Here is a 19043-nt window from a genome sequence, read left to right on the forward strand (position 1 = left end):
CTGTTGCATATGAGTTATTCAGCAATGACAGGAGAGGCTGGGGAAGGAGGCTGACTGGGGTCTACAGAAGGGGTCATCCTGTCCAGCTCAGTTTCCTCCCACTGTCAATTCCAACTGAAACATCAGAAAATGTTTCCACAGATAGAAGAAGGAGGGGATTGTATTTTATGCATCTTCCTGACTACCACTATTCATAGCTCCTCAATGATTTTCAATAAAACGAGTTTAAATTTGTTGAATTTGAATCTTATCCAGTCCTTCGTTTTACAGACTAGGAGGGTAAAATCCAGAGGATAAATGAGGTCAGTACCACAGGCAGGATGCCCTATTTCTTAATGTCAAATTTCCAGATTCCCTCTTCATCACGTGCTCTGTGGTAATGGACTGGATTCTGACCATTTCTCCTTTGCAGTGGTATGTTAAGCTGGCCCAGTAGAGGTCATGGGAGGGCCGCTGAAGGAGGAAGTGGCTCCTCTTCCTGGTTCCGTTTGTGTGGTGGTGTGCTTCTGCTGTCTGCTTGCTCGGTGGTGCGGGGCTGGGCGGACACCCAGTGAGGCTCTGCTACAGCTGTGCACGCAGAGTGCAGTCTCTGGTGACTTTGCATCCTTGGCCTGGACCCCCTGACCAGCTTCCCACACACAGACACTGTACACTCAGGTTTGGCACCCACACAGGTTGGGCGCCCACAGCACGCCCGCTCCCTCTGTACGGCAGCCTTGGCTCGCCAGCGCCCTGGAGGGCTGTTGCCTGCCTGCCAGGAGGCTAGGGCCCCGTGCTCGCTTGGGCAAACCAGCTGATTTCTCTACTCCCGTGGGCTGCCACCATACTTCCTCCAAGATGTGAACCACACCCTTCCAAGTCTGTCCTTTCTTTGTTATGCTCCGTCAGCCCTGGAGTTCACTTTGCATTTTTATAGCCACTCTCCTATCATAGCTCACTAATTCTTTTTTTTTTCAGTTTTGCTTCAATATTTTATTATTTTTATTTTGGCATCATTAATATACAATTACATAACCAACATTGTGGTTACTAAATTCCCCCCATTATCAAGTCCCCACCACATACCCCATTACAGTCACTGTCCATCAGCATGGTAAGATGCTATAGAGTCACTACTTGTCTTCTCTGTGCTGTACTGCCTTCCCCGTGTCCACCCCCCACATTATGTGTGCTAATCATAATGCCCCTTAATCCCCTTATCCCTCCCTTCCCACCCATCCTCCCCAGTCCCTTTCCCTTTGGCAACTGTTAGTCCATTCTTGGGATCTGTGAGTCTGCTGCTTTGTTTCTTCAGTTTTTACTTTGTTCTTATGCTCCACAGATGAGTGAAATCATTTGGTACTTGTCTTTCTCTGCCTGGCTTATTTCATTGAGCATAATATCCTCTATACCTCACTAATTCTTTATGACAGTAGGGAAATCAGCGGTACTTACGCTTATCACAGTTGGGGCCAGTGTATGCCGAGTAGCACTGACAGGTTCCATCACCATCTATTCCACTGTTGCACACACCATGCACACAGTTGCACACTGCAGACAGAAAATGGGGATTTTTCATTGTCTGGTATAGACTTCTTCTAAAGATTTTGGAAAGGTAATGTTTTCAGATCATTTTATTGAGAATTTGCATGATGAGATGGGGAAAACCCTGGGTTTGAAATCCTAGAGACCCTGATCTGAATCGTGGCTTCATTTTCTTTTTATTTGCTTCAATTTATTTATGTTTACCATGTGGATCATGAAGCCTATCTCACAGGATTTCTATAGAATTCAATGAGACGAGGTAAATCAAGTATCTGGAATGTCATGTGCATTGGAATTCGTTTCTCTACTTTAAACTAGTTACTCAATCTTTGGATACGTCAAGAAAATAATTAACTTGGTGTTTTATAATACACCTGTCACATTTTAAAGAGAAAAGCTATCACTGACTCAATCACTATTGGTAGCAGGAAGCTATGGAAATAAATCCTACCTCCAGGATGATGGTACAATTCAAGTATAAAATTCAAAAGGGCAGAGAGTAGCTATGACATGTTTTCTAGTTTAAAATAGATGGCTTATCAGCCCAGTGACAAATCATTTCAGGAACAAGAAATGAAGGACATTTGAAATATATGGGTAACTCTTTAACCCTCAGTTTACAGCTCATTTGTAGCAAAATTTGCTACCTGGCTGGGTCACCAGCATCCTACACCCAGACCTCTGTGAAGCAAGCATATTGTACTAGTTTTGTTTTGCTGCTGTTAACAAATAGTAACTTAAAGCAACAAACTTAGTAACTTAAAACAACACAAATGCATTACCTTATAGTTCTGGAAGTCCGAAGTCTGAAATGTGTCTCACTGGCTAAAATCAAGGTATCCATAGGGCTGTGTTTCCTCTACATGCTCTAGAGAAGGATCTGTTCCCTTGCCTTTTCTGGCTTCAAGATGCCACCTGCATTCCTTGGCTCACAGCCTCTTTCTCCATCTTCAAAGCCAGTAACATCAAGCCAAGTTCTTCTCATGCTGCATTTCTATTGGTCCTCTTTCTTCTGCCTTCCTCTTGTGCTTATAAGGACTTTTATTATTATTTTGGGGCCACCTAGATAATCCAAGATAATCTTCCTATCTCAAATCAACTGATTAGTAATTTTAATTCTGTCTGCAACCTTATTTCCTCTCTGCCAGGTAATGGAACATAATCACAGGTTCCAGGGATCAGGACATGGACATCTTTGGGGGACCGTTAGTCTGCCCAGCACACATGTGTTCTGTGCATGTAAGCTAATTTAATAGTAACTCAAGTGAAACATAATAATTAAGAAAACCAACCTGCTTAAAAACCTTACCAAATGCTGGAAAGGCAAGGATTAATGAAGTATTCCAAGTATTAATAAGCCATGAAATCTTTTGAATTCTTTGTTGTGTGTCACAACTCAGTCCCCTGCTTTTCATGTCCATCAGAACTGTCCTCATTCAGGTGCTCATCACATTTGCCTGGACCATTGCAATAGCATTTCTTCTGGCCTCGGGGTCTAATTTCACACCTTCCTATTCCATCCACTTCATTTGATCAGTAATAGCATCAGGGTGTTCTTCCTCAGAATATCTCAGTGACTCCCAATTGTTAACCAAATGAAATCTAAATTCCTCAGTTTGGCAGACGAGGCTCCCTCCCATCTGACTCCAACCTTTAAAATTTTTGATTTTTACTTTCTACAGCTTCATATTATACCTCTTTGGTTCTAAGGGCATGGGATGACTCATTAGTTTATCTTCCTTCCTTCAAAACATGTATTGAACATCTCCTATATACAGGGCACTGTGCTTGGGATTAATGACCCAAAGAGAAACAGGACAAAGTCCCTGCCCTCAAAGTCTAATGGCAGAAGCAAACAGCCCATCACAGCGCAGTGCGATAAATGTTATCACACGGTGAATCAGTGGCAAAGAAATTGGCCAGAAAGAGATGGGTAGGGCTGGCCTAGCAAAAAGTATGCCCGGCGGGAGTAGCAGGACATGCATCCCGCACTTCCACACCTCCACCCTCTTCCTCGGCTGTGCTTCCTCTTGCACGCCAAATGGAAACCCTCCTCACCCTTCAAGGCCAGCCAGGGCCCCCACCTCTGTGGTGCCATCTCAGAGGTGCCAAAGCAGAATCTGTGTTTCTCTGGACAACAACAGCATTTCTGACCGTCCCGCTATTGCGTCCTACCGTAGCAATGAATTCTGTCCATGCCTGACAGCTGAGTACCACCAGGAGCAAACCAGTGGTCAAACAAAGTCACCAGCAAGGGTCAGCTGCCATCGGTAAGGAGGTGTAGCCACCCATGGTAGCCAGGAGAGGCAGCTGTTGGGTTACTTTCATGGTGCCCACTGTCACTGCATGCTTCTCTGTTCAGACGTCATTATGCAGTAGCCTGGGGTTTGTCTTCTGCCGGCATGGATATAGTGAGTCTTTGATGGTGATACTCTGTGAAATCATTTATACTCAGCAGGGCAACAGCCCAGCCCAGACGGGTGCAGTGAGGCCAACTACCAGCCAGGAGTTGTCAGGGCTGCTGTTTTCTTTCTCAGTCTGTATGATTTTCTCCCGTATTGGATTGCAATCCCTTGGAAGGCTTTCTCCCTCCCTGTATTTCCTCACAACATCTCTTATAGTGCCTTTTAACAATACCCACCACTGCATAACTGAATTGAAAATAAAGATAGCATCCTGCAGGGCCAGGATTCGGGTGCGGACAGTGAGGCAGGGCAGCACAAGTGAGAGCTCGATCTGGCCTTTGTTTAACGTCGTTCAATAATTTACAACCCATGACTGTCATGGGTTGGATTTTGTCTTCCAAATGGACTTGTTGAAGTCCAAACTCTCAGTACCTCAGAATGATTTTATTTGGAAATAGCGTCAAAGCAGATGCAATCAGTTAAGTTGATGTCATACTGGAATAGGGTGGCCTTAGTCCAATGTGATAGGGTCCTTTTTAGCAGAGGAGGGACACAGACATGTGACCAGGAGGGATTCTTGTGAGGACAGAGGCAGTGTCTGGAGTGATGTGTCCACAAGCCCAGGAACGCAGGGGGCTAGGAGGAGCGGGAAGAGGGAGGTAACGATCCTCTCCTAGCATGTTGATTTTGGATTTCTAGCTTCCAGGACTGAGACAATATATCCCCTGAAAGCCACCCAGTCGGTGATACTTTGTCACTGCCTAGATAACGGATAACATGATTTATCTTGATTACTGAGTCTGGTACCTCCTTAAATTTTGCGCCTGGGGTATGTTCCTCCCTCATCTCAGCTAGAACTGGTCCTGCACTTGCTTTTGTTGAGCATTCACTATCTCCTAGGCATTTTGCCACATGCTTATCTCATCTGATGCTTACAGCACCCTGTGAGGTACAGCTCATTAACTCTGCATTCCACATGAACCTGGGAGATAACTAGCTCAAGTACTCATTCAAATCATTGAAGAACTGAATTGGATTTGCAAGTGTCAGCCTCCCTTCAAAACTGATTAGCCATGGTTTCTATTTTAGCAAAGCACTTTGATGTCCACTCATGGCTTGTGGCTTTTGGAACAGAGAGATCCAGAGAGAAGTCAGATTGGTTATGGATAAAATAGGGTGAGGAGGGAGTATATTGTGAGCTCAGTAGAGAAGATTTGAATTCCCAGCTCCCTCCTAGTGGCAGGTACTGTATTTGGCACTGGGTATGCAAATCTGAGTAAGTCACAATATCTAAATTCAAGGAGCTCACGCTGTAGAGGGGAAGCCAGACCCTCAGAGACACAGTGACGGTGCAGGCCCTGAGTGTTGTCCGCAGCCAGTGGAATAAACCAAGGGCGCAGACGCTGACTGACTCAGCCTTGGTCCCGACATAGGTGCTGACTTGCAAGAGCTGTCCCTGCCACTGGGCTTTCCCTCCACGATGCATGGTGTGGGCACACGGCTCTGGTGTGGGCCTCTCCCTGTGTCCTGTCATCTAGTGCAGCCTCTGTACTGCATCTGACCTGGCAGGGACAGCTTTTGGGAACCTCTGATGTACACTGCAGGCTAGCAGCCACTGCAAAGAAAGGGTCCTTGGGAAGAAGAAGTGAGTGGCAGGCATATTCCCAGATGTCACTTAAAGAGCCTTTGGTATGTATTGAGCTGGTCTTAGCAAATCTCTAGAGACATGGGAAACTTGGGGTATGTGACTTTAAAGTGGTTAATGCTATGGCCATTTGGGTCAAAGGGACAGAGAGTCAAGCTCCCTGTGCAGTGCCCCTTGGCAGAGGTTGCTGCTCCTTCTCCCACGTTCCCATAGCACACTTTGTGTGTGCTGTGCACACTGGATTATGACTGTCACCTGCATTCCCAGCATCTGGGGGGTGGGGATCTAATTTGTCCTCTCTTTGGAGCCTGTCATCTTTCAGGGGCCTAACGCCTGGAGGATGCTCACTGGGGGCAGAACATTGCAGTGCTTGGGTGTCCAGGCTCTAGAGTTGGACATTTGGGGGCAAATCCTGCCTCTGTCCCATAATAGCTACTTGACCTTGAGAAATATCTCTGCTTCTTCATCCATAAACTGAGGAACCCAGCTTGAAGAGTTGTGAGGATACAGAGAGATCATGTGTATCAAATCTTGCACACTGCCTGGCACACAACAGGTGCTCCGCAAATGCTAGCTACTGATATTAACGAGAGACAGTCGTAGTATTGATATGGGGGTCATGTTAGAGAAAGTGGGTCTTGCATTCTGGCCTTAACAGAGAGTGAGGCGCTGAGTAGGCTGGAGCATTGGCAGCAAGGATGAAAACCTTTGGCTGATGCAGCTCTACACCGTCTCTAACCTAACCAGCAGCAGGGTAGGAGACTGTGCTGGCAGTAGGTGAAAGTCAGTGTTAAAAATAAACTGTAGCTAATGGAGCTGTCCTACTTACAGGCAGAATGTCCACCTCCATGGGACCGACGCCTTCTTGGATGTAACAACACTGGCACCCAGTGGATGCCCAGCTGAAAAGGTTTGCAAGCCTCCCTAGTCCTTGCCAATGGGAAATAGGTGGCCATCACTGAGTCCTTCTTTTCCTCCCTCCCTTCCTCCCTTCCTTCCTCCCTTCCTGTTGGATTGTTTTTGATCCTTGCTTAATACTTGCTTTCATTGATTGAGTGCCTGTGATATGCTACTAAGAGCTTTGCTACCTTGTCAATGTAGCAATTGTCAGTTTCCACCAGGCAGGTAATATTCCTGTTCTACAGATGAGGAGGGCTTAGGGAGGTTAAATAGCTTGCCCAGGTCACACAGCAACTGGGCTTGGTTTCAAACTCAGGTCAGTCTCATTTCAAAGCCTGCTCTCTAAACCACTGTGCTCACCGCTATGGTGGAAACTAGCCACGTGCGGCTATTTACATTTCAAGGAAGTGACGTGAACTAACGTGAAATTCAGCTCCTCAGCTGTACTGGCCACGGTTCAGGGCTCAGCGTTCCCATGTGGCTAGCGGCTAGTCAGTTGGTCTGCGAGGATACAGGACATTCTACCACCCCACAAAGTTCTTTTGAAACCCGGAGCTTAGAGTTTTCCCCCTGTGTCAAAGTTTCCAATTTCCTCACTTAGAGATTTAGGTTTCTAAACCATCCTTGCCCCTTTCCCTTGCCTTTTCTCCAAGGCACAAACAAGTGTGAAGGGAAGCCACTCTATTTAGAAACGTTTGGAGTCTCCCTGTACTTCTGTGCTCATCAGCAACCAACACCAATTTCTTGGAGGCAAGATGAGCTCATCTGTTTTCTAAATTTTCATCCCCAACTACTTGGTTTTCTTAGTAAGTAATGTTGGAGGCTGTACTTCCTCTTTTCCATTTCAGTATTTATTTAAAATACGTGGTTTAAATTCTAGTATGATGGTGGGGAAGGGCTAATTTGTGAGACACGTTATTTCTAAATAGTTGATTGACTACATTTTAGTTTACTGTCCTTTAATGTAATGTATAAAGTTAAAAATACTGTATAGCTGTTTTAAATTTTCTTTCGCTATATACCCTTACGGAATAATCTTTTATGGAGTGGTGGGTGAAGAAAAACCAGAGTGGGGGGCCCTTAGGGAATAATAGGTATTGATAACAATAATAATTGCCAATATTTATTGTGCACTGATGATCTCACTGAATCCTCAGAATAACCCTAAAGGAAGCAGTATTAATTTTGTTTTTACAGATGGAACAAAGGCAGAATGTGTTTAGTAAATTTAAGGTTTCCACAATTAGAAACCCTGGGGCTGAAACCCAGTCTGAGGCTCAAGCAGGAGCTCTAGTCAGCGCTCCATGCTGCCTCTCAAAACCATGTTTCTGGGTCAGGACAGCAGGGCTGGGCGAATTAGTTCATTCATTCATTCATGCACTCACTCACTCATTTATTCACCTACCCAACAAAAGTGTGGTGCGTGTCTACCATGCAGACAGCACTGCGGAAGGCACTGGATGTAAAGAGCTCTGACAGTGCCTGCCCCCAAGGAACCATGGATTAGAATGAGTCAGCACCTCTGCTGTTGTAGATGAAGTTGATTACAGAGTGTGCAAACTTATGGGGGTGGGATGTCTATGTATGTGGGTGGAGCTTCTTGCAAAAAAATATTTGAGGCAAAGCAGTGTCTACTGAATTTGATGTTTCCATAAAGTCAGATCCATGGTGGTGTCGGAGAAAGACTACCTGACGTATCGTTTTTGAGAGCCTGGATCTAGCAGACACTGTCCTGGCCATGTCCACATTCTCTGAGCCTTACCAATTCCGTGCATTACAGCAGACATCCGGTCTCCTGTGAACCCTTCCCAGGAAGGCTGCTCCACCTGAGTGCTTACTGGGGGCCGGAAGTCCCAGGAAATTAACAGCTCCCTCCCAGTGACTGCATGTATTAGCTTCTTATTGCTGCTATAACAAATTGCCATAACCTTAGTATCTTAAAACAATACAGTTTATTGTCTTACATTTCTAGAGGTCATAAATCCAAAATTTCTGTGCTAAAATCAAAGTGTTGGTAAGCTGTGTTCCTTGTTGACATTTTCAGTTTCTAGGAACTGTGCATATTGCTTGGTGGGTGGCCCTCTTCCATTTTCAAAGCCAGCCAGGGCTGCTCGGGTCTTCCCCCCATCTCATCCCCCTGACACTGCATCTTCTGCCTCCTTCTCCACATTTGAGGACCCTTGTGTACATTGGGCCCACCCAGATCAGCCAGAATGATTTCCTTATTTTAAAGTCAGATAGATTAGTAACCTTGATTCCAGCTGCAACTGTAATTCCCCTTGACTATGTAAGGTAACATGCTGCCAGGTCCAAAGGATTAGGAAGTGGACGTTTTTGGGGGACCATCATTCTGCCTGCCACACTGTGGCTCCTCTCCCCTTGGGGGAGATGACTTAGAGATGAGTGTTCTACACCAAATCCAGAGCTCCCCAAGGGATGAAACTCTAGTCACCCCCAATGGTTTCTGGCTTGGTAACATACCCTATGTAGGGTTACCTCCCAAACATGCTACCTGAACTGGGATCCCTATCTCAGGGTCTACTTTCGGGACTAAAAATAGGGGAGCAGACAAGACAATGTCAGGTTTGCCTGTTTAATCTGCACAGTGGAGCCAACAATCCCTGATCACCTCAGGTATCTGTAAACTTCCCCAAGGTAAGGGCAGATTAGAATATGGTAGAAGCTATGGTGGAATTAGAAGGCCCTGGGGAGAACATCTGTGTTGAAACCAGGATCTGCAAAGACCTTAGGGAAAGGCTGCACAGGCCAGCAACAGGTGGGTGTCCCACCCTGGAAGCTGGGGAGAGGGAACTGTGTGCCAAGTTTGCCAGAAAGCATTAGCTTGCGAGTAACTGACTGAAGGGCACAGATCCACAAAAACATCCCTCTTTTCAGAGGCTGCATTTTACCAGATTGATTGTCACCTCTTTGTCTCACCTGTGGAGGTGTGGTTATATGTAACTGTTCAGTGTCCCCTTGCAAGGAACAGTCTTTCTGGGGTCTTCAGGTGTATAAGCCATATATGACTTCCAGCCTTTACAAATGTATTCGATGACATGAAAAATCAGACATACCTGCTGAACAGCTGGGCCCAAATAAGTTGTCATCAGCACAGGTCTCACAGGCTGTTCCACCAAACCCTTCCTGCAGAACACCCCACGTAGATGACGTTAGACCCAAAGGGATCTATGGGACCCAGGGAGCCCTTGGGTTTCTGACTGATGGTCTGGCCAGCGTTTGTTTCTCAAATATATCTTTCCTCTGTGCCTGTCCTGAAGCTCCTTTCTATTTCTTCCTTTATTCTTTGCTGTTCTTGTGTTTTAATGTGTTCATTAATCCCTGTGTCTTTTTTCACTAAGAGTCTGCAGGTCTTCAGAAGTAGGCTGTTCTGTCAGTCCAAAGATATAAATAAAGAGTAAGTGCTAACAGCCATGTCATAATTTCACGCGAAAGTGAAACAAAAACTTTCAGTTTTGCATTTCTGAAGACGGCTGAGCTCCATTCTTTTCTGAAGGATTTATTTGTATTTAAATCAGCAAAGACTTGAAGCTTGCAAAAAGTCAAAATAACAAGGAATTCTTCAATTGGCTGACACAGTGCTTGACAGTGGGTGCTGAGGACAGCCTGGAAGAGTAGTCTGCTAGCAGTGGTTATTCACAGTAAAAAGGACAATTTCTATAGCCTTGTGTAGTTTCACAAAGTATGTTCACATATATGGTCTTGTTCCTCTTTTTCAATAAATGTAAATTCGAACCCATTTTCCAGATGGGTACGTTTAAGGCTGAGCCGTTCACTGACTCCCTTGAAGGTCTCCAGCCTTTAAGAGGTCACTATTGCAGATTGCATACTCTTTTTACTATTATTGCTAGATCTTAGAGGCTCTGTTGGTCTGTGTGTGTTTAAGGAGGGACAAGGTAAGGAGAGGGGGGAGTCAGGGAGGAGGAGAACATGGTTCAGAACTTACTTGGCAGGAGCAGCTTCCGTTTCCTTCCATGCCTTCAGCACAGCTGCCCCTGCCACTGCAAGGGGACCTCGCTCCTCCTGGGCATTCTAGGGAATCAAAGGGCTCAGATTTACTCACGTGTGACTGCACACAAACATTCTGCAAGGGTGCATTTAGCATCTACTATGTGCCACATAGTGTGCTCGTTGCCAAGGATAAGAAATAATTGAAGACCCTGCTGGCATCATGTAGGGTTATGAATCACAGTGTAATCAGGAGCCGGAATAGAAGGCACCAGTCTGTCTACCATTTCTTGCACATTTGCTATACACTTTATAATCATCTAATTAAATCATTCCCATTGCAACCCTCAGGGTTGCTTATTAGTGCTGGTTAGCAGGTGAGGAGACTGACGGTCAGAGAGATAACATAACTTACCCAAGGTCTCATACTTTATAAGATGCTATTCATAATTTAGCTCAGCCCTTAGAATCACTCTAAAGACAGGTCTCTTGATCAGTGCGCTAGACAGGGTATTGAGGGAGCCTTGAAAAGGGAGCTATTGATGCTGCCTTGGAGCGTCTGTGAGACATCCCTGAGAAGGAGTCATTTAAATTGGGTTTTGAAGGCTCAATAGGAGTTGGCCATGCTTAAAAGGGAAGGACATTTCAAGAAAAGGGGACAAACACAAGTACAAAGTCTCATAAAAGGGCATGACCTGTTCTGAGAATGGTACAGTTTGGTGGGGCTGGAACTTGGAAGTTGCTGTGTAAGTGGTGGTTGGTAAGGAATAACAGGATGGTTGGGGCCAGTTAATGAAACACTTTGTATGGCAGGGAAAGGAATTTAGACCTCACTCAGAGGCTGATTCCAACAAGCACGGGTTTTGTACTTTTGGACTGTGCTAGCCTGAACTGGAGCTTTTAGAGACATTTATTAGAGGATTTCAGTCATTCACTAAACTTTCAGGGGATGCCTACTTGTATAAACTCTTATTTTTTTCTCTATCATGATCCAAGTGCCTCACTTAAGCTTTGATTGCCGAGGCATCCATTTCCAAACGGCATTCAATTCAAAGACTACAGTCTCAGCCAAACAACTAGGCAAAGAGGCAGGCCGCCTTCTCCCACTGAGGCTCTTAGGATTTAGAGATCTTGGTTGACTTGGATAACTGACCATTTGGGCCACCTGTTTTTACTCATCCTTTGCTTTCAATTCCTGTTCATATGTTTTAAATTCAGGAATAAAGAGTGAGCCCATGAAGCCCTAGGACGCTACCCTTAACCCCAGTAAAAGCAGAACCCCTGCCCATGTGCATTTTTTCTCTCCACCCAAGACCTTGACTGTGTGGCCCAGGTATGCTCTGTACTTGCCAGGTCCTGTGAGTAATAAACATTTATTTTTTCAAAGTTTCCTATGGCTGAGCTGAAGAGAATCTTGCAATCATGATAAGAACCATAGTGTTGCCGGGCAGCCGCGTCTGGGGAGGTCTCCCCCTGCTCGCTAGGTGAAGCACTAGAAGAAACCTCAACCTGGACCCGGGAGGGTTCTTGACTCTGGGCAAGAAAGAATTTTTGAGCAGGTCAGATGAGTGCAGGTAAGGAAGGAATTCATTAAAGCAAGAGCAGCAGGGAGTGGCAGCTGCCTTGCAGGCAGCAGAGGACAGATAAAGTGCAGAGGGAAACAGGGAAAATTCTCGGCGTAGGGCAGATTCCCTTGCCAGCTTCTGAACCCAGGGTTACCCGGCATCCTGTGTCTGCTTGGATCTGCACAGCATGGGGACTAGCCCCTACCCCTCTAGGATTTGGGGGAGCGGCAGAGCACAGGGTGGAGTGAGATTATGTTCTGAGAACTTCCCAAAGAAAGGAGATTTTCAGGCAGGCTGCTAAGAGCCGACAGCACAGCAGCAGCTCTGCCCAGGTCCCCCAGGTGATGGAAACATGCAGGCCCAAATGTGAGCTCTCAGCAGCCCCTTCCTACTTATCAGAAGTAAAGTGGAGACAGAGTGAAGACTTGGAAAGAAAATGAGATAGCAAAGAGACAAACTGCAATAATTTGAGCAGCGAGAAAGCTTTATTTAAGGCAAGAAGGTGCACACTTGGAGAAAGGAGAATGTGGGCTAGCTCAGAGAGGAGGCGCCCTGAGAGTTTGGGGAGTCTGTCTTTAAGGCTTTCAAGAATGGGGCAAAGGGCAGAGGTGGGTTGTTGGGCATAGGCTTGATTTGTGGTCTCAAGGTGCTTATCTCTGGTGAGAGACGCCACGTCTCTTCCCTCTATTATCAGTCCTCCAGCTAATTCTGCTAAACAAACCCAACACAAGGGATTTATTTATCCTGTTCTTCTCCAAGATAGTGGTCACCCTCAAGCAGCGGGGACATCTCAGTTAAGATTGCCAGCCCTGCCTTAAGATAGGCTGTTGGGCTACTGTCTGATTACCAGAGAATACGTTAGGAATCTTACTTCTCAACTCTCTGCTTTTTAAAATGGGATCTTAGCCTTAGGATGGGGTCCCTCCTGTTCTTACTATACTGTTTATATCTCAGCATTTTTCATCATAGGCAGGAAAAGTTAATCATGATGCTTGTCCCATGTCCCTGTCCTGCCTCAACAGGAGCTGGTGCAACTACATGGCTATTGATAGGTAGGCTGAGACCAGAACAAAACACTACTATGTGCCAAGCATTACATGTTGGGGCAAAGGAACATTTAGCTAGAAAGTCAGATATTACCATGTCCAAAATCAAATAGAGGATTCAAAGTAATGGTAAGTGATAGAAGCTTAAGGTAGTGCTGTAATGAGGATGAAAAACAATTTGTCTTTTTATAATTACTGTTGCTGGCACAGAGGTGCACAGCTGACATGGATTTGATGCTGATTTGGGTGAGTTCTGACTGTTAAGAAAAAGGATCTGGAGCAGCAAGCTCAAGGCAGAAATCATGTAATGGCCACGAACTGTGGTTGTATGAATGAGGCAGGATCAAAGGTTATCCCAAATTAAAGTTAGTAAGGTGATCATAGTTCTAGATAACAACAGGGGATGTATGTATTTACTACTCAGAGCAATCCTCTGAACTCAAGCCCTGCTTTTAGCCCCATTTTCTAGATGAGGAAACTGAGGCACAGGCTAGTAGAGTGACTTGCCCAAAGTCATCCAGCTGGCAAGGGGTAACGAGGAGCTCACTTACTCATCCTCTCCTGGCAGTGTCCACTTTCCTGCCCTCCCTCCCCACTTGCCCCCATCTTTGTCCAAAGCTCTCCAGTGCCACAGGCTTGCTCCACCATACATGCTCTGAGAAATCAGCATCCACAGAAAATGAAAGTGCAGTTCTTAGAAAAGGGGCTTCTAACCAGAGAGAAGCAGGTCTCCCAGAGAAACCCCAATGGCTCACTTGAGTTACAAGGCTCATTGTTTAAAAAAACATTTATACTTTGCAGGTCCAGGACAGTGAGAGTTCCACCCTGTAGACTGTTCTCTCTGTCTCCTCTGTTCCTTTCCTGCATGCAGTGTTAGCAAACTACAGGGTCTAGGTGACACATTTTGAGCTCGCGGTCTTCTTTCCCACCACGGTGGCAGAGCCAGGCCTTGACCCCTGGCAGGCGATCCAAAGTCTACTCCACTGTTCATCACTATGCTATGTACTCATCCAGCCCTGCTGTAAACCAGAGTCACAGCACAGGTAACAGGAGTGCTTACGAGGTGAGCAAAGGAGAAGATACCCTGACATGTGGCTAGTATTTATAAGACACTCGTTGGTTTGGGCCGCTCTAACCAGCTAGGGCAGTGGCGATGTGAGATGCCATGTTGTCACGAAAAAGCCCCCACTTTGCAATGAGAATATTCTGGGTTTGAACCTCAGCACAACTCTTGGCTGGTCATATCCCTTTGGGAAAGTTAATGCCTGGCTCTGAGGTTCAGTTCAAGTGTCTTGCTAGCAGGTTGTGGTAAGGATTGAAAATATTAGCTGCTCAATAAATGAGGGGTTGTTATTATTCAGAGTGGATACTCTTCATCTATTTCATTTCCTGTTCTTTCAGGCTGGCATTATAACAACACTCAGGTAATTAATTACTGGGCACCTGATTGAATCAGGACCATGTAAAGTCCTGGGTATACAGGGCGATCACACAGACCTGGTCCCTATTTTCATGGGCCTACCGTCTGGTGGGAGAGAGCCATGGATCAACAATCAGAAAAATACTGGTTTGCAGACTGGGATGAGGGTTGCCAGGAGAGGAGCCCTAGAGCTCTCACTAGTCCACCTACTGGACACTCCCAACATTACCTCAACCTACCTAACCCTGAGGGGCCTGACAGATCTGGTCTCAAAGAGGGCAACAGCCAGATCATTAAAGAAGGGCCTTGTTAAGGATTGTGGTCTTTATCCTAAAAGCAGCAGCAGGAGGTAGGGATGAAGAGGAGGCCGAGGGCCTAATCCAGCAGGTACCAGGTATGGACTTTGAAGCTCATCTGAAACCCAAGTGTAGCACTTACATTCACAGGGCCAAGCACCACGAGAGTGTTGCCACATATCACTGGCTATCAGACAGGTCTTCTCTCATTTCCTTTGATTCTAGGCCCTTCTTGGGCTGAGATAGTATTTTGGGAACCAGGCCTAACTCTGGACAGGACCAGAAAGACAGACAGGTGACAGCTCTGCCACCATTTCCTCCCTTGGCCCCTGTGCCTGTCCCTAGGGCTAGGCATGCACGGTGCTCTCTGAGCCCCAGCTTTGCACTGTGGGTGGGCTCAGGAGAGCACAGGGCCTCCTCCACTCTGAGCCTCTGCAACTGGTGCCACCTTGCGGAAGTGCTGTCCCCGGGATTTACAGTTTTGCAGGCAACAATGTCTGATCCCGTCTCCCACACTGGCATTCCACTCAGTTGTTTCCTCTGTGCATTGAGCAGCTCCCTTCCCTTCTCACATTCCTTCTCCCCGGTGCCAGCAGACGACTGCCCACTGCCCCAGGTGTGCCCTCCCCTCCACACCTTGCTGTATCCTCCCAACCTCAGAGACGCTCTCCTTGACCCCTCCTCTGAGGCAGTTTGACTCTTCCATCCTCTGGCTGTTTCTTCCACTTGGCCTATGTCTTGTGATAACACAGAGCAGAAAGTGGGGCCGAGTCATCTATTCAGAATATAACTACATTCTAGGCTACAGTCTGATCACAGAGGAAATGGGGAGCTTCCCTCACCCCAACTCCCAAGTGTGTGACACTGTGTCTAGGACGCCTGGGTCTCCTTTTTTCTTAATAGACACTTAGCAAGACTTTCTTTTTAAAAATGTAGGCAGGTGTTCCACTAAGGGTGATTCACTGGACCAGCTGTTTCTGATCCCCTGGGAGGGGGGATTGTTACAAAGGCAGATTCCCGGGCCCTCCTCTCCAGGTACGGTAGCCATGAAAATGCACCTCTCAGATCTCCACTGTGGGAGCATAACTTCCCTGAGACCCACCAACCTGTTCATGAAGCCGCACTCCCCACGACTGCTTCCAGCCAGTGGCTGAGCAGGACAGGGGCACTGGGGCAGGCCCTTCCCTGCAGGGAGGACTCCTCTGATGGGGACTTTGGCTAGAATGCTCCCCATCAGCTTCACCAGATTTTCTTAGCACTACATGTAGTCTGAGACTTTTCCCTCTAGCCTTCCTTCGTTCCCTCTTTTATTCACAAGGGTCAGGCTTGTATCCTTGTCTGATGGCCCCCTTGCTTCTCCTGGCTTCTTTCTCAGTTTACCTCTTCCTTCTTTTAATTAATCTCTTGCATCTCTATCCCTGTTTTTCAGGTGACCTGGGCTAATACACCAGGGCATAGAGAGCCTTTGTGCAAATTAGAAAAAGCCTCCTCCACCCCTCATGCCCTTATAATGACATCCCCACAGACATTAGGCTTGGCAAGCAGATGAAACTAAAATAAATCAAGAGATGGCTCTTTCTCGGGGTGGACCAAGCCCACACTAGAGTGTGTGGCTTGGTGAGCCAAGGATGGGCTGGATTTCAGTCCAGACTCACTCCATTGGCCAATAATAACCTGTTAGAATTTTATGCAAAGTCTGGCATTTGGGTGGGTGCAAGACCCAGGAATATGCATTTTTAATAGGCTTGACAGTAACTGTTCTACCAACTACTGGGTATGCTGGAGGAATTAATGTGGATTGTCTCCACATTAGGGCAGGGAGAAGGTGGAGGCTTTTATACTTCCCAGACTGTTGGGAGGTGGTGAGTTGATGGGCCTCTGCATGGGGATGATTGGTGGTGCTTGGCCTGGGCACTGGCCAGGGCCCTTGGTGCTTCAGCAGTGCTTTGCTGTGAATGAGCTTGGCAAGAAGGGAGCGCCTGGAGACTTAAGTGGACCAAGACTTGCTTCAGAGGCAATTGCAGCCCTGGGCAGCTGGTAAAGGCCAGTGTCCTGTCTTCATGGAGCTTACATTTTAGTGTTTTGGTTAACACTGGGAACACAACGTCAACAAGTACACTCCTTGGCATCAGGGAAGTCTACTTCCATCATTTAGAAATTACTTTTCCATCAGAAAAAGGCAGGAATAAGAGAAGGACCATCTCTACAGATTTTATAGACACCAAAAGAATAACAAGCAGATACTATGAACAACTTTATGTCAATCAACTTGATAATATAGATGAGATAGACAAAGTTATTGAAAATCACAAACTGCCAAAGATCACTCAAGAGGAAATGGATAACCTGAAGACCCTTATATCTATTTAAGAAGTTGAATTTGAAGTTAAAATCCTTCCCACAAAGAAAACTCCATGCCAGATGGTTTCACTGGTGAAGACTACCTTACATTTAAGAAAGAAAGAAATAGCAATCATACAAGAACTCTTCCAGGAGATTGAAGAAGAGTGGCAACTTCCCAGCTTATCCTGTATGGAGAACATTATTACTCTCATTTCAAAACCTGACAAATATATTACCAGGAAAGAAAACTATAGACCAACTTCCCTAATGAACATAGGTCACAAAATCATTCAACTATCTAAAACAAAATTTTAGCCAACTGTATCTAAGTAGATACAAAATGGCTAATACATCACAGTCAGTACAATAGTGTAAGAAAAAAAAAACAAAATACATTCAGATTGGAAAAGAAGAAGTAAAATTGTCTCATTCTCAGATAACATGATTATCTACATAGAAAATCCAAAAGAATCCTCAAAAACTTATTACAATGAACACATAATTTAATAAACTCTCAGGATACAAGGTCAAGATACAAAAATCAATTGTATTTACTTAATTAAGCTAGCAAGGAACAACTGGCAATTGAAATAAAGATACCAGTAAACCTAGCATCAAAAGCCTGGAAGAACTTAGGTCTGAACAATAAAAATTATGCAAAATCTGTTAGCTGAAATCTTTAAAACACTGACTACCAGAATAAATGAAGTCCTACATAAATAGAGACATACAGTGTGGTTACTGATTAGAAGATTCAATACTTTTAAGATGTCAATTTCCCCTAAAGTGATCTATAGATTCGTTGTAATTCCAGTTAAAATCCTAGCAGGGTATTTTGATAGATACTGACAAACTGATTCTAAACTTTACATGGAAAAGCAAAGGAACTAGGATAACAAAGGTACTTTTGGAAATGACCAAGTTGGAGGACTTATACTACCTAATTTCAAGGCTTTACTGAAAAACTACAATAATCATGACAGTATAGTATGGTGAAGGGTAGTCATATAGCTCAGTGGAACAGAATAGAGTCCAGAAATAGACCCACACATAGATGGTTAATTGATTTTCTACAATAGTCCAAAGGCAGTTCAATGGGGACCCAATAGTCTTTTCAAGAAATGATGCTGGAATTATTGAATATCTGTATGTAAAGGAATGAACCATACTTTAAGTCATATACAAAAATTAACTTGAAATGGACTATAGACCTAAATGTAATACCTAAAATTATAAGGCTTCTAGAATAAAATCTGTGACATTAGGTTAGGCAAAGATTTCTAGATATGATACAAGAAAACACTCTCTATAAAAGAAATATTGATATATTTGACCTCATAAAAATTAAGAATGTATGCTCTTCAAAAGACACTGTTGAGAGTGAAAAGACAAGGCACAGACTGTGATGAAATATTTACAGATCACATATCAAAAAAAGGACTTGTATCCCAAATATTTAAAGAACTCTCAAAACTCAGTACTAAAAAAACAAACAACTTGGAAGATACAGGACCAGCCAATAATCACACAAAAACATGCAAATTAAAATGGGCTGCACAAAATGCCACTGTACCTACTAGAATGGCTAAAATTAAAAAGAATGATCTGATTGTGCTAATTGCTGGTAAGGAAGCCAAGCAATTGGAACCCTCATGCATTGTTGGTAGGGCTGAAAAAATGATGGATATGCTTTGGAAAACAGCTTGTAGTTTCTTAAAAAGTTAAGCACACATTCAGTATACAGTCCGGGAGTCCCACTTCTGGGTATTTACCCAAGAGAAATGAAAACTTTTGTTCATACAAAAACCTGCACATGAGTGTCCATGATGGCTTAATTATTTGCACAGACTGGAAACAAACCCAAACGTTCTTCAGCTGGTGAGTAGAAAAACTGGTTAATGGCAGACTATGAAGTACTAAAAAAATGAATTAT

General features: G+C 45.0%; 1 protein-coding gene across 1 annotated transcript in view; it reads right to left on the reverse strand.

Moving 5' to 3' along the window:
- STAB2 (stabilin 2) overlaps window positions 1–19043 on the reverse strand; it is a 141440-nt gene that overhangs the window by 108291 nt on the left and 14106 nt on the right. Inside the window, exons 5-7 of the mRNA XM_036891231.2 lie at window positions 10439–10524; window positions 9549–9618; window positions 1435–1530 (exon numbers count right to left, since the gene is read on the reverse strand). Of these exons, the coding sequence (XP_036747126.2) occupies window positions 1435–1530; window positions 9549–9618; window positions 10439–10524 (252 nt within the window). The remainder of the gene's footprint in view (window positions 1–1434; window positions 1531–9548; window positions 9619–10438; window positions 10525–19043) is intronic.

The sequence above is a fragment of the Manis pentadactyla genome, chromosome 10, assembly GCF_030020395.1.
Source record: "Manis pentadactyla isolate mManPen7 chromosome 10, mManPen7.hap1, whole genome shotgun sequence".
NCBI classification, from domain to species: Eukaryota; Metazoa; Chordata; class Mammalia; order Pholidota; family Manidae; genus Manis; species Manis pentadactyla.